Below are 14,383 nucleotides of genomic sequence, written 5' to 3'. Positions count from 1 at the left end.
CCTCGTTTCCTGTCTTGCATTCTTCCTGTCCTGTGATTTCCCACTTGTGTAATTGTCTGCCCCGCCCTGATTGTTTTCACCTGTGTCTCCTCTGCCCTTGTGTGTGTGTATATATAGTCCTGTCTTTCCCTTCATCCTCTGTCACGTCATACTGTTTTTCCATGTCTTGTCAGGTCGTACTTGTCTCAAGCCTCGTTTTCAGTTCGTGTCTTGTAGTAGCTTTTGTTCTCATCACATTTGAAATACCTGCGGTCTCAGCAGCGCTTTATGTTTTTTTGCCAACTTCTGCCTCATCATCTAGTGTCCAGCATTTGGATCCTACCTCACCCTGAAAATCCTGACGAACAAATGAAAGTAAATCTACTAATGCATGTAATATATATTCAACTTAATGTTGCACTGTTAGCAACCTGAAAGCACTAGCATCCTACAAATGGAACACTGGCTGGCTTGAGGTGGTCTAATGGAAAAAGTTCAAGCTTCCTCCTTGAGTTATCTGTCGTTAGCATACTTCTATGTTAAGCTGGTAGAGAACTTGTGGGACAGAGAATCTCACCTAGCTGAATATACATTTGTTTCCACAACTCATGAAAGGAGTAAAATAATCACTTGGCTTGCAGTTTGCTAATGTTATTGGACCAAACCGATCTGATTCTGGTAATGAACAGTTGTATTTTGAGGGTCATAGTGACAGTCAGAAATCAAGTTTGAACCATTTTATAGCAGCTGATTTTTCTGTGTTCCTGTGTGCATCACAATACTGAATACAGAAGGTGTGGGGATGCAGTTTGGCTTCTAAAGTAAAATATTATTTGATGATTATGTCTTGTATTATAAATACAAATAACATTTCCCCATGTGCAGATAGAACATAATGTAAGACAGAAGAAGTACAATGTAGCAGAAATTAGAAGTAGTTCCTCAAAACCGCATTCCAGTAGCGTCCTTGAGTTCATGTACATATTACACACTGGATAAGCGCGACAGTGAAAACGAAAAGGGTAATAACTTCTTGTCGGGGTCAGGGGTAAGTGAAGGAAGGGATGTAATTCGATCACTTCAAACTGTGTGAGCATGCAGTAGCTGGAACAGACAGAGCACAGTCAGGTTCACTGTGAGTTAACTAAAAAGGACAAAACCCTAACCCACTACACAAGTTAGGATGGCTCAGAAGGAAGAGTCTAACGTGAACGGAGCAACCCTAACATGAGTCAGTAGCGTTATTAGTGGTATCATGCTGTGTGCTGTACATGAAGGGTTAACGTGCCAGCCACAGTGTCATTCCCAGTGCATGCACAGCGGCCAAGGTGTTCACAACAAAAACACCACCAAAACAGAAAAGAACACTACAAAGAAACATTAAAAAAACAGAGACTTGTGTTCCGAGTGAACGACAGACACTCGGAGGACAGCCCGGCATCAGTTGCGTCCTACTTACTTCCATATTGCTGTCTAGTGATCCTGCACTGCTGCGTCTCCCACGCTTGCCTGCCATGAACATGTAACATGACAGATTAGACACACCTGGTTAAATGTGGAGGTGCTCTTTTGCCTACTATGGGAGGAAACTAACAAGCTAAGGTTGCACGACTAGCTACCAGCAGACTCTCAGTAATGCAGAGGGAGGCGAAAAGACTAAAGGAAAGGGAAAAAAACAACCACTGCTTCTAAACAAGGTCAATCAAGGTTTCTCCAGGTGTCTACACAGCAACTGCCGGCAGGGGACCTTGCCATAAGCAAAATGACTTTAATTTAGCTGAATTAATGGGATACTCCAGTAATTTAGCATTCCACAACCGATAAGGTGAAACACTCCCAAGAGACAGATTTAAAAAAAGACTGACTGAAATCGAAACAGCGGCACCAAAGATATCATCAGTTTTATGCCTGAGTCATGAAACAAAAACACTGGATTCTGCGTTTCCCACAATCCAATTCGATTACCTAGTCAGTTAAAAATTGTCTGCATGCCCAAACCAAGTTTACCCCAATGACATCCCCATGACAGCATAGTGATTATTTAAGCAAAGTTTCTCGGAAGGCCTCGGAACAACCAGTAAACTGTCCTTTTGTAAGACTGTACAAACACAAAATCTGCAGTGTTATGCTTTGAAAGTACAAGAAAGTCTGCCACTTCTTTGGATGGTTGCACCGATCAACTGAACCGAACACTTCAGTTCATTCTCTGGCATTACTTTACTAGTCTGAGGTCACTGAATGTGCATGTGCAGAACAACTCTTCAGTGTGGAGGCGACACACAACGAGCTGCCTGAATCAACAGCGTAACATTAATACCTCTTACCGCTAAGACGCTCATATTGATCGCACTGACCTACATAGCGCTCCTACTCCTCCCCTGCTGTGGATGCAGGATTATTAGTTGATAGCCTCTAGTAAATTACACCTGGGTCCATTAGCAAATGCACCCATCTCTATCTCCTTGCTTCACTGGCCCAGAGACTCTGCATTGGCGAGTCAGTTGCCGTGGCTACCACCCAAATCAGAGCTGTACGGGAACAGGATCGGGGGCTTCTTCCAAGTTTCCAAATCAGTTAACATCCAGAAGGAGTGAATAGTATCATGTCAGCACCCAGCTTTAGTAAACACTATACTCTCTCTAGCAGAGGGCTAAGACATGAAATGGTATGTTACCCTGGCAACGCTGGACTTTACCTGCATCTGAGAGGTCACGCAGGGAGCTGCTGAGGGCGGTTCTCTTCAGACCTTCACCAATGGCATAGCTGTCGTCGAGGCTCGCTCGGCTCAGGTTGCCGTTTCCCGTATCCTTCTTTAAGCTTGAACTCTGGGACATGCTGGGCCTCACCACGCCCTTCTGTTTTTCCAGCTCAGCTGCGCACAGGACACATATGCAGCATTAATGGTAATCCAGGCTCTTTAGTAACTTTAAAACTGTAGTTCCTGCTACTTGTACGTTAAGATCTCAAAGAAAACTGAGCTTTTTCTTACATTCTATCCGGTACTTTTCCATCTCTTGGACTTCTGCGATAGATTCTCGCAAATCATCCGTGAACTTTTTGCGGTCCTGAGGATTGGGTGCATTGAAGTTGATGAGGACTTTGATGTCAGCTCCAGGAATGGCTGAGGTCAGACGGACTCCATTGGGATAATCTAAAGAGTGACAGCACGTAAACCCATGTCATTACAACATATAGGAACACCTAAGGTAGTCTGTTCCAGTTAGTATTTTCTTATTACAGCAGCTAATATAAAGGATGCTAGCGTTAAGGTGTAAGCTTTTCACAGTCATAGATCATAAGATCAGGGACAAGACCATGCCCAATGTCAATGTATTTCCTGTGCTTACCTATAAAGATTTATCATAACCCTCTCTGTTCGTCTCAGTTTTCAACCTCCACCCTCCACCCTCCCCATCCCTCTGTTTTCTTTTCTTCCTTGTGGACCTTTCATTGCAGGAACCAGTGGGACAAGGAGCCAAAGCTCCCTGAGATATGCTCCCACCCGGAGACTCAGTCCCTGGGCTCCTCCTCCTACCATTATCTATTTAGACATTCTCCCCCTCTCATCCATCCCCTCAACTCTCCTCTTCCCATCCCCTTTGACCCCTCTCATCCCTCCATCCATTTCCGTCATGTCCTGTCTACCAGTAAACTTCTTTGCATCAGTTAAGGCAAAGAACAACTTGTACCACCATCACTCCTCCTCTAATGGCGGCAGACTGTGGCAGAATGAGTGTGGCCATTCAAAAAAGGCATAAACGGGTTCAGATGGTACAAACTAGGCTGTTTGCAGCACGCTGCAACATAAGCTGTGTTTCCATTACATAAACGTTCCCCTGGGATTTCCCCTCTGGTTTATTTTACAGGAAACCATTATACATCCCAGGGAGATTATTTTACCCCACAAAAAAAAAAAAATCCCTGCTTCAGTGATACTTTCTAAAGATTCAGGAACTTCAGTCAAAATGAACTGCCTCATGTAACACACCAATTGAAGGGAATTCTTAATTGGACTGAGAGGGGTGGTGTTTGACAATCGGTTCAATAGTCTAATCAAAATTATTTTAATCAGTTGGAGAAATATTGTCAATGAAACATAAAAAGATAAAGACTGAAAGAACCTTTAGCTCCTTGAACAATTCCTGTGCTATCCCTAGAACTAATCGTGATGTCGCCTTTATAAAAAGCCTATGCTAATCACACTTACACTGATTTTCGAAGAGCAACACTTGCATGCCATATAGTGAGAAGGACTGTCGAAAACTATAGGTCACAGAGTTCTTCTTCTTCTGGAAAATCTTTGTAACCTATGACAAAAAGCAAAGCATATGCTGTATGTTGTACTGTTTCAACGGTATGCTCATATTTTTTCTCAGTGTGCTAAAAAACTAATTCATGCCATACCACGAGCAGGTCATTGAAGAGGAAGATCTCTCTTTGGTGCAGGCCCAACTTTTGTGGTTTGTTGGGGTCGGGCACTTCAAAAAGTCGGCAATAACAGACCAGTCTACGATGCGGTAGGGATAGCACCTGCACAATACATCATTATTTATGAGTCAGCCTCTTGTTACTTCACACAACTTTCCAACATGTGATTTTATACAGTCCACAGTGTTAACATCTGGTATGCTACAAATATTCCCACTCAGTGGTAAGATAACAATAAGTGACAGATTCATACTTACACAGCCGAGGCCATGGTGTAAAGAGCCAATCTATGGAGTGAGAAATACACACAAGAAAGAATTAGGGAGGTCAGTGAAGACATATAAGAATCTATATGATACATCAAAGAAAGGACATTACAAGCATGGGTGAGACTTAAAAGAAGCAAACTAGTCCATTTTTTGTTTTGAGTTTGTGTCGACCTTAATGACCATGACATTGTCAAGATCATTGTGGAACTACTTGAGTTTAGAGGCCATTAAATGACAGAAAGAAAGAATGTAGTTACAAATAAACACCTTCAAGACCACTGAGTGTGAAGCGGTAACAAAGCTGGTCAGTCAGAATCTTTTATTTTTTTAAATTCTTTTGGTGGTTGACACTCAGGGCAAAAGACACATTACAGTCATTCAGCATGAAGGTCTCTGGTACTGAAGAATTGATGTGTCACACAGTGAAGAAAGTAAGTGCAGAGCACTCTTACATTTCTATTGGACATGAATAAGCCAGCACTCCTGCTCATTTTGGCTCTTGAATACAGAGGAAGATAGAAGTGGTCACACTCTCCATGCAGCAGCCCTAGGGCAAACTCAGACTTACCGGCTTTTTACCAACAATCAGTTTTTCCACTTTCTGAACCTGGGACACGTGGTCTTCATTAGTCTTGAGCTCTCGCTTGCGAATCCGTTCATATATCCCTACTAGCATCTCTCTTGGGATGTCCTCCCCATCATCCACTCCTGTCACAGGAGAAACAAGACGGACTCATGATTACCTCACAGATTTATAAGAGCCTACGAACCCCTACACTTACCTACATACTGCTGTGCTGCACGTACAGTATGCTGCATCTCACAGTGCAGACAGAAAAGTCCTTCATGAAACCACAGAGGACGCGCATTTCTCCTCCTATCAATACTGTACTTTAATTACTGTCATGCCAATAGACAGAGAAATTAGTTATTCATGTCATAAAGTCTTTTGCTAATACCCACAAAATCTGTTGAGGGCAACTAAAAAGTGATTTGCTTCAACAGCAAGCTTTCTTGGCCACGACTTAAAAAATAAGTTCCTTATTGACACAGCAATTAATCAAGGCAAAGTGCATGCACAAAACTTAATTTGAGGTGTATAGAGCAACAAAGTAATCCTCGAGGGATGTATTGCTTTTTTAAAGTGACTGGAGTACGGGAGGGAAGGAAAAGTACCTCGAAGGTTCTTGACAAAGTCCTCCAGCTTCATCTTCCTCTCAGGCTTGACATTGGGGCTGTACATGTCAGTATTGAGAAGGATAATGGCAAAAGCCAGGATGAAGATGGTGTCGGGGTTCCTGAACTGTCGCACCACACCTGGGTTGCAGATACAGTAGCGTTGGCTGCAAGGACGATATCAGGCGGTAAGTAAAACTGAAATCAAAGTTAAGTTATTTCACCTCCTTCATCCCTTCCGTTGTACCCCTTTCATTTTGTCACTTCACAGCCTAACAGACTAACCAGCTCGGGGAAGCGACCCATCACTTCGCCCCGTTGGCAAAATGAGCACTCATACTCATACTCTGAAATTTGTATGGTCAGTTCTGACACTAGCTAGACCCTCTTTTTGCATAATTGCAAAATGACCCAAGATGTGCTGAAACAACAAATTAAAGTTATGTCCGGTGGAAGTCCCCGCTAACAAGCATTCTGAAGTCTGTCTTGGCAGTTTCCATGAATAATCTGCTATAATTTAAATTTAGTGTCATTGTAGGCTATACTTTATTATATTCATACCACTCAGGTTTTGTTAGAAAACCTCTAGGCAGTTTGTAATCAAGGCCAGAACATGAATAAGAATAAAACAAGGAGAGAGCATCAGTTTGAAGACTTCCTTTCAATGAAAAATAAGCCATTAAGCTTGCTTATTAGCGATTAGTTCCACTTCTGATCAGGGGTATCAGTGTTATTCCTGACATTAACACCGACTCCACTTTCTACCCTGTAGTCTGTAGTCATAAACAGTTAAATGATGCTTCACAGCCTCTCGTAACAATGAGCGACAACCAGCAAAGTCCGTCAATAGAGCCTGCAGCCGTCAGACAGGCTATTCGTGAGTCACCATGAAGTGAGTTTGTAATCATATCTGGACCAGGCTGCAGGCGACCACCAGATGATCAGTTATCGCTATCTTCCCGGCGTAAAAGTGACTCCGGTGTTTACTGAGGCCGAAATGTCCTTGCTCGGTGCTGATCGAAGCAAATTCTCCGTGGGCATGAAAGCACCTTTCTACTGGAGGTTAGGGAAAGTAAATGAGGCACAAACAACATCCATCAGCAACCCTGGGAGTGGTTTTCCTCAACTTTTAGAAGTATTTTTCTATAAATTAGTTTTTCCACTAATGCGGTTGAACAAAGTCTGGATTTGAAATGGCTTTGTACTTCTCTGCTGAGCTCCAAGTGGTAAACTAAGATTGTGACTTTCTCGTGTTGCCTTTGTTTAAGAGCATAATGGTGATTTTGAAGTGGCGCGACGCTAACTTGTCCTGTCCATTGATCATACCCAACCTAGTGGTAAATGCTGGACACAGCAATAAACCTGTTAATGACCATCCTGTCACATAGTCAGCTGGTCTAAGTTGAAGTACAACCATATTTGCAAAAGCATAATTTTATTCCTTTTGTCAGTGAAAAAGCTACATAACTTGCGTAAGCTGTATCTACTGCTTTGGGAAATGAATCTACATCATGTACTGTTTCTTACCTGTAGGCCTCAATGAGCCGCTCTACCTTCTGGGCTTCTCCCTGGACTCTGATGTGTGCCTGAAATTTCCTGAGTGCTTCATCCAACTCCATGGCTGAGAAGTCCATCTCATCCACCACACAGCTGGTGAAAAACACAAGCAACAATAAGTGGGGCAAATAGGCTACAAGGCTTCATAGAGTTATTGAGGTCTACTGGGTTAGATGATGTGTGTGGTCATCTTGTATATGGCATGAGTTGATTATGTTCATTGATCATATACAATTGATGATTTGGGAGTAATTTCTTACTGTTTTCTTTGCACTTCCACTTTGTTAGAAGGGCATGAACATTGTTTTCTCCATCGACAAGAGGGCTGAGTCTCATCTCTCTAGAGTCTGTGATACCTTGTATGTCAGGATTTATAGACATTTTCTCAAGGAGCCCTTTAGATATGCCTGTCAAACCGACACTAACGGGCCTTTGTTGGCCTTATCCTCCTCTGAATCTCAATGGGCTCTGTGTGATAGAGATAAGTCTATCCAGTCAAACGGATTAAATAGATGTGGAATTTCAATGACGCAAAGGCTCACTACTGGGAAATACAAGGTATTTATGACTTCCCTTATCTGCTAAAAAGTACTGCACTATGAGATCTTTATATCTATCTGAGCATCACAGCAATTTCCTGAGCGGATTCTGTTCCTGTTCCTGTTTTTTTTTTTTTTTTTTTTTTCTGGACGTAACTTGAGTCATTATGTTGTTCTCAGAAGCTCCAAGGCTTGTTTGAATGCGGGTAGATTGCCAACTGCCAATACTACTTGCAACTAAATGATTATGATTATTTATGTCCCTGAGAGATGAATAAACTAAAATTCTGTGCACTGGCATAGGTGGCAAGTTAAATTAAAAGCCTGGAGTGATGCTGCTGCGCACACAAATGTGCCAAAGAGTATACAGATACGAAGAGCTGCAAACTCACTCAAGGACATCCCGGTTGAACTGTTTCTGTCTGTTACCCAGGAACTCGCCAATCATCTGCCTACTCAAGCCTTTCCTCTGCAGCAGGAAGTGGGCCACACCCACCGGAGTGTCTGGAACAAAGTTTCGCTCTATCAGATACTGGATGCCTTTTTCTGGTTTCCTAGAGACATAGCAAAGTGTAGAGAGAGACAGAACGGGGGAGGGATATCGAGAGAGACAAAAATGGAAAGAGTGAGGACACATTCCAAATCTGTGATTATACCACTGCACTTCTGCTCCTGATCAAATGTGTGTCAGATGAGGGACAGGGTTTAGGGATGCAGAGAGGGAAGGATAGGGTGAGGGCTGAGACTGGAGGGGAGGGAATTACTTCTCTCTGCAGCGTTGCTCCCAAATGATTAAGAGAAACTTAATGGCCTGCTCTGAGAGAAACCAAATCCACAATCATCTATGATTAAATGAAATCACCCAGGCTCAGATGAACTGCTCAGCATGAAGTAGAGCAGAATGAGTCCCAGGCTCGTTTGCACCTTAAGTAGAACAGTCACGTTTCAATCAACATCACTGCATATTTATTATATATTGAACTAAAAACTTTCTCAAAATCCCAACTGCATCTAATTTACATAACCTCTTCTATCCTTCTTCAGGCATGCAATGTCCGAGGCTAAAATGTACATATCAGTTGAATCTCGTGTAGTGGATTGTACATACTTGTTGAAGAGGTTTAGGCCTATGCGGTAGTGCCTCTTGCGAATGATGTCATTGCTGAAGGCAGGTGAGTCCCAGCTGTTGCGGGTTTCTTTGTGGTATGTCTGCTTGCTGAGCGTCTGCTCCCTCAGGCTGTCCCTGGACGAGGACTCGGAGCTGCAGTTGATGGTGTCGTTGGAGTTGGATGTGCTGTTGATGCTGTCATTGTCGCCATCAGAGAAATCAGACTCTGACTTGCTCTGCCGGTTTGCTGTACCGTTGATAGCCAGGTGGGCCTCCAGCTGTCGGTGCCGATGGCGGGAGGCGTCTTCTTCTCTGGAAGGCCCTCGAGGTGGCAGGCTGTGGCTGATGTGTTTAGGGCTGCTCTGCTGGTTGCGATCATAGGCGTTTTGTCTCTTCAGAGAGCTGCGGTCAGAACGATCACTCAGCTCGACTGAGCTGTCACTGGGAGGCTCTATGGTCAGTAGTGGTAGATGGTCTACGCGCAAACGCTGCTCTTGGCATTCTAAGGAAGGTGTACTGCGGCAGCTGGTGTCTGTGTCCCCTTTTTCATCCTTATGAACCAGGGACCAGTAGTCCTGGGAGGAGTTGAGAGAACGCTGGCGCAGGTTGGATTCTGTGCTGGAGGGTCGATCCACAGACTGAGACAGTGTCAGAGGAGGCGATAGCTCTTCTTCGTCAATGTAAAGGGTGACATCACTATAGGATGCTGTCATCTCGTCCAGTTTGCGGTGTTCTGAGGCGCTGTGGGAGGGTTTCACCTGGCAACTGACGTCCCTGTCCATATCCTGGTGACCTCTCCCTGTCTCTGACTGACTGTCTTCACCATGTAAGCTCCGGCAGTTCAGAGCATCATCTATAGACTCAGCTAGAGATTTGACCTGCCTGGAAAAGGCATCCTCTAATTCTGTGATAGCGTCTGTGAAGTCGCTCTGCGTCGTAGGGGTCTTGGCCTGAACTCCCATCTCCCCACTATGCTCTGACTGTACCAATGCACCGATTTTGGTGCCATCGTCTGTTAGTGAGACCTGCTTTCCCTCGAAGTAGGAGCTGTGGACTTTTTCAGGTCCTTCGAAGGAAAACTGCATTCTCATATTGGACAGGACAATCCGTCTGGACATACGATTCTCAGACATAGAACTTCTAAGACGCTCAAAATTCTTGTTCATTTGGTACTGGCGGAAAGCTGTCTGGATGGTGCGGGCAGCATGTCGGGTTATGAAACGCCCCCCATATTTACGCTCTAGCATCTCCACCTGCAGGAAGAGAAGATGAGAATGTTGGTGTTGTAAATTTCTAAAAGAAATACTGTAAATGGCAACAATGAGTTCTTATGGTAATACAGCTCTGAATCTGAATGATGATGTGATGGTGACTATTACTATACTAGTATAGTAACCCAAGTGAAAACAGGGACAATGACTGCAAAATTAAAATGGTATTTTAATTGGACCCATTTTAATATCAAACGTGCCCATCAAAAAGGTACCAGAAACTGAGGAAGCTAATGCCTGAACTTTCTGGAAACAGTAGTTTGTCATCTGCAGTGCTGTGATTAAGATACTGTAACACAGTAAGCAAATGGTCATGCTTAACACATGTTATGAGAAACGTCATCCACTGGAAGACTTGAGAGGAGTCAGTGAGGTGCGAGGTGCTGAAATGACTGAAGTGCCAGTGCTGAATTACATTTGCCCTTTCTGGACCTTTTACACACTGACCTAATTTTCCACCTAGAAAGTCATGGAGTGAAATGACACTAATCAGGTTTACTGCATGACGTGAGGCCCAAGGAGGCATGTGGACTCACATTTGCCACACAGAATATGACAGAGAGATTCACTGCGTAAAGCAGTAACAACTGTTACTGCTTTACGATAAGCTCCTGGGTTCCTCCCACGCAGTTGCAAATGTGTGGCCTCAAGATCAGACTAGACTACTTTTATTTGAGAAAATTCAGCCTAATGGCAGGTTGTCGTAAGTGGTCATTTAATATCCTTCAGATGATGTGAAGATATAAATAAATGTATTAGGCTATTTTCAGGTAATGTATTACAATGACAGTTTAATATAATATCAAATAAGTCATTCTGACGGCCACTTAGTCACATTTGATCATTAATAATATTATCTAACAGCGATGGTCGGTTACAGTAAGCTTGGGGAGACAGTGGATCTAGCTGTTTAATAGCAGGGTTCCATTGTTTCCTGTTCCTCTGTCTGGGTGGATCTGTTGTCATTAACCACACGACGGATCAAAGTCTGATTATTCTCAGGTGTGTCTATTGCTGTCTATTGTGAATGCCATTTTGGACCTGTGACAACCTCTTCTCAGTAGCTCCTAAAAGCAAGATAACACGGCAACATGAAGGAAAATACAGTATCTAAACAAAGTGAGTGTGTTGCTGTAAATCAAACTAGAGAATAATTTACAGCATTTAATTTCACTTCCGCACACCAACATTTTATTTTGAGCTACTGTGGTAGGGCTAGGAAAAAATTGGTAAAGCAGCTGATGTTTTCATGAACATTTATTCATAGGCACGAAACGTTTCAATTCAGATTGGCGACATGATTGGCCTTTTCTCCCTCAGTCCAGATTTTTGTCTTGACATTTCTTTACTGTTCCATACACTGGGACCAAACAAACAAACAAACAACAAACTAACTCTACAGTAAATTGACTTACCGACATGACACAATATGGTTCCCATTATGCATCTTCCTCTCTGCCCTGTGGCAGATATCTGCATCTATTTATGATGGATGTCTTTGTCTTATACACACAAGATGTTTCAGTCTCATCGGTGAATCCTTAGTGAATTCATATCAAGGAGATGGTTTGTACCGTTTCACCTGGGTGTGTAACTCAAATCAAACATTAACTATTTTATGATGGTGTCCTTGTCTGGATAACACCCCCGCATTTAGCTAATACTGAATTTTGTAAAGCTGTTCCTTTGTCTGTGTACTAAAAGAAACATGCTGCACTATGCGCTCTGTAGAAGTAAACTAATCCTAGTGTGTTTCCTTCTTAAGTCTGAGTAAATAGTTTTGGCCACTCAGCATGCAACCTGACTATGTCACGGCCAACATGATTCAAAATAGCTACCATTTTACACACTCAGCAGACCCAGAGCAAGCATTGATTGGTAATTCTTGCTTTGGACCCCAACCATCTCTCTCTTTAGCTGACTGCTCCACTCTGGTTCACCTCCTAGCAGCCAACTTTGTTTGCTTATTCTTCGGCATTGTTCATTATCAGAGGTTTGTAGTCTGATAAGCTGCCTGTTGCTGCCAAAAGTACTGGACAACCAAAACATTAAAGCGCTCTGTATTGTAGACATGCACTGCAAAGTTGCGTGATAACCCCTTGTGGGTTTACCATTACAAAACCAACTACAAACACTGGGAATTAGAGGTATAACATTTTCTTTTGGAGTTCTGTCCGATTTAGAAAACATTTTTTATATCACAACGATATTTTGGTTTATACTGGACAAGACTTGATTAGGTCTCAGTGGAAAGCTTGTGTGTCTCAGCCCCCTCACCTGCTTGTCCTGAAGGTCAGATGAGAGCTCATAGCTCTCTGACAGCGAGCGGGAGCGCTTGATGGCCTCCTCCTCTGCCTGCTTGCGGAGGATGGACTGGGAGTGCTGGAGCTTTGGCCGACGGGGTCGCAGGTGGCCTGGCAGCAAGATGTGTCCGTAGAGCTGGCTGTCCAGGTGGTCGGGCCCGAGCCCGCCACAGTGGGTCACTGGGACACAACTGTAGCCACTGGTGGGGTCCAAAGAGGCGCCCACCTCGCTGCCTGGAGCATCACCTTCCACACTGCAGCACAAAAACACACACAGAGCACACTGAGTCAGTCCGCTGAGTCATTTTCCTGAGAGCAGACATTGCCCTGTGTGTCAGCAGCAAGGAGCACGTGACAGATGGAAAACATGAACTTTGATTCCACTGGCAGGGTATAAATACAAGTGAGAGAATTTATAGAAGCAGTCTGAGTGCCGCCTGTTACACAAATTCCCTTTACAATGCAGAAACTACCTCAGGCCATCCTACACAACAGCTACAACTCGAACGGAAGAAATGAAAAGCCTATGAATAAATTATGACTTTTAAAGAGCCACAAAAGGCTGCACAAACACTGAAATCACGACAATGTAATCAGCAGCTCAACCTTTCAGCAAAAGCGACACCTTTAATGTTAAGATGCAAATATTTGTCTACACTCAGCAGCTCAGCAGCACAATCACCAGCCCGGACAGCTGACTGGATCGAGTGGCAGTGTTGAGCAACGACTGGGTGCACCACGCCAGGCTGCAAGCAGCTAAATGTCAGCCACAGATGTCAACCACACTTCCTCCACACACCGCTTACCCTGTTGTGAGATTTCTAGGAGGCCAGAAATACCATATGCTTTGGTAGTGGGAGACAGCTTCATATCTGCTACTGCAAAGAATCAGAACTGTTTTACTAGAAGACAAAGACAGCAACCTGATCTGACTGCTTTTTGAATGTATGAAACAACAAGCTGCCCCTCTTCAGACACGGAAGCTGTCATTTTAAGAATCTAAGCCTCTTTTTTGTGCAGAGGCAAAACTGGATGCCAATAAGCAGATTAGATGCATATTATACTGTATATAGACTTTTCAATTAAACACTTTAAGGTCTATAAACTAGAAGCAAGCTCAGCACAGAGGAACTGCTGACGTGAGAACAAAGACGGCATTCGAATATGTCCTAAATCAAGGCGAATATATAGTGCACTGCCCATACAAGACACACATTTTATTTCAAGGTCTGCAAATCTTGTATTGCACTCCCCCGATTACTTCTTCAAACCATGAAGTATGAGTGTATTATGCAGCAGAATCGCTGCAGTTAACAGCTGCTCACTGTAAACTGTTTTTTAAAGACTTATATTAAGGTGACTTGACTATAAATTCATGTGTTCATGTCAGTGTTCAGCATTAAATCCATGTTGCATGGTGCTCGCCTGTTGTTGTCTGTGTACCATCTGACCTTGTATTAAGAGCACAGTCTATCAGTCAGGGAGAAAAACATCTCCAATTCATCCAGCTAAAGCCTGGAGTGAGCTGATACTGTTACTGTGTGGCTGTGGAACCAGACTTGAAAATCAGCCAGACAGCCACATTTCCTCAGCACCTGCTCCATTCTACTTTAAAACAATATTTTTTCTTTATGAGATCAATATCGTTTCATTTTGTTTGTCATCAACATGACAGATGAAGCGGAAAGTCACAGAAAAGGACGTTCATCTAGAGACCATCTATCACTGCATAGCCCCGTCAAATATCCAAACC

General features: G+C 43.4%; 1 protein-coding gene across 2 annotated transcripts in view; it reads right to left on the bottom strand.

Annotated features, from left to right (window-relative positions):
- The window catches only part of iqsec1b (IQ motif and Sec7 domain ArfGEF 1b), a gene marked incomplete at its 5' end in the record, with an annotated part of 173,659 nt that overhangs the window by 6,397 nt on the left and 152,879 nt on the right, over nucleotides 1-14,383 (bottom strand). Inside the window, 12 exons of one of the 2 annotated variants that reach the window (XM_084543946.1) lie at nucleotides 1,439-1,488; nucleotides 2,675-2,851; nucleotides 2,969-3,130; nucleotides 4,187-4,286; nucleotides 4,384-4,509; nucleotides 4,665-4,694; nucleotides 5,245-5,384; nucleotides 5,853-6,019; nucleotides 7,380-7,502; nucleotides 8,341-8,502; nucleotides 9,057-10,309; nucleotides 12,605-12,884. In XM_084543946.1, the coding sequence (XP_084400072.1) occupies nucleotides 1,439-1,488; nucleotides 2,675-2,851; nucleotides 2,969-3,130; nucleotides 4,187-4,286; nucleotides 4,384-4,509; nucleotides 4,665-4,694; nucleotides 5,245-5,384; nucleotides 5,853-6,019; nucleotides 7,380-7,502; nucleotides 8,341-8,502; nucleotides 9,057-10,309; nucleotides 12,605-12,884 (2,770 nt within the window). Of the gene's footprint in view, nucleotides 1-1,438; nucleotides 1,489-1,938; nucleotides 2,852-2,968; nucleotides 3,131-4,186; nucleotides 4,287-4,383; nucleotides 4,510-4,664; nucleotides 4,695-5,244; nucleotides 5,385-5,852; nucleotides 6,020-7,379; nucleotides 7,503-8,340; nucleotides 8,503-9,056; nucleotides 10,310-12,604; nucleotides 12,885-14,383 lie in introns of those variants that run through there. The other variant, XM_084543947.1, reaches the window with a different exon arrangement.

The sequence above is a fragment of the Chelon labrosus genome (assembly GCF_963514085.1).
Source record: "Chelon labrosus genome assembly, chromosome: 4".
Taxonomy (NCBI): Eukaryota; Metazoa; Chordata; class Actinopteri; order Mugiliformes; family Mugilidae; genus Chelon; species Chelon labrosus.
This window is presented reverse-complemented; position numbering and strand designations above follow the sequence as displayed.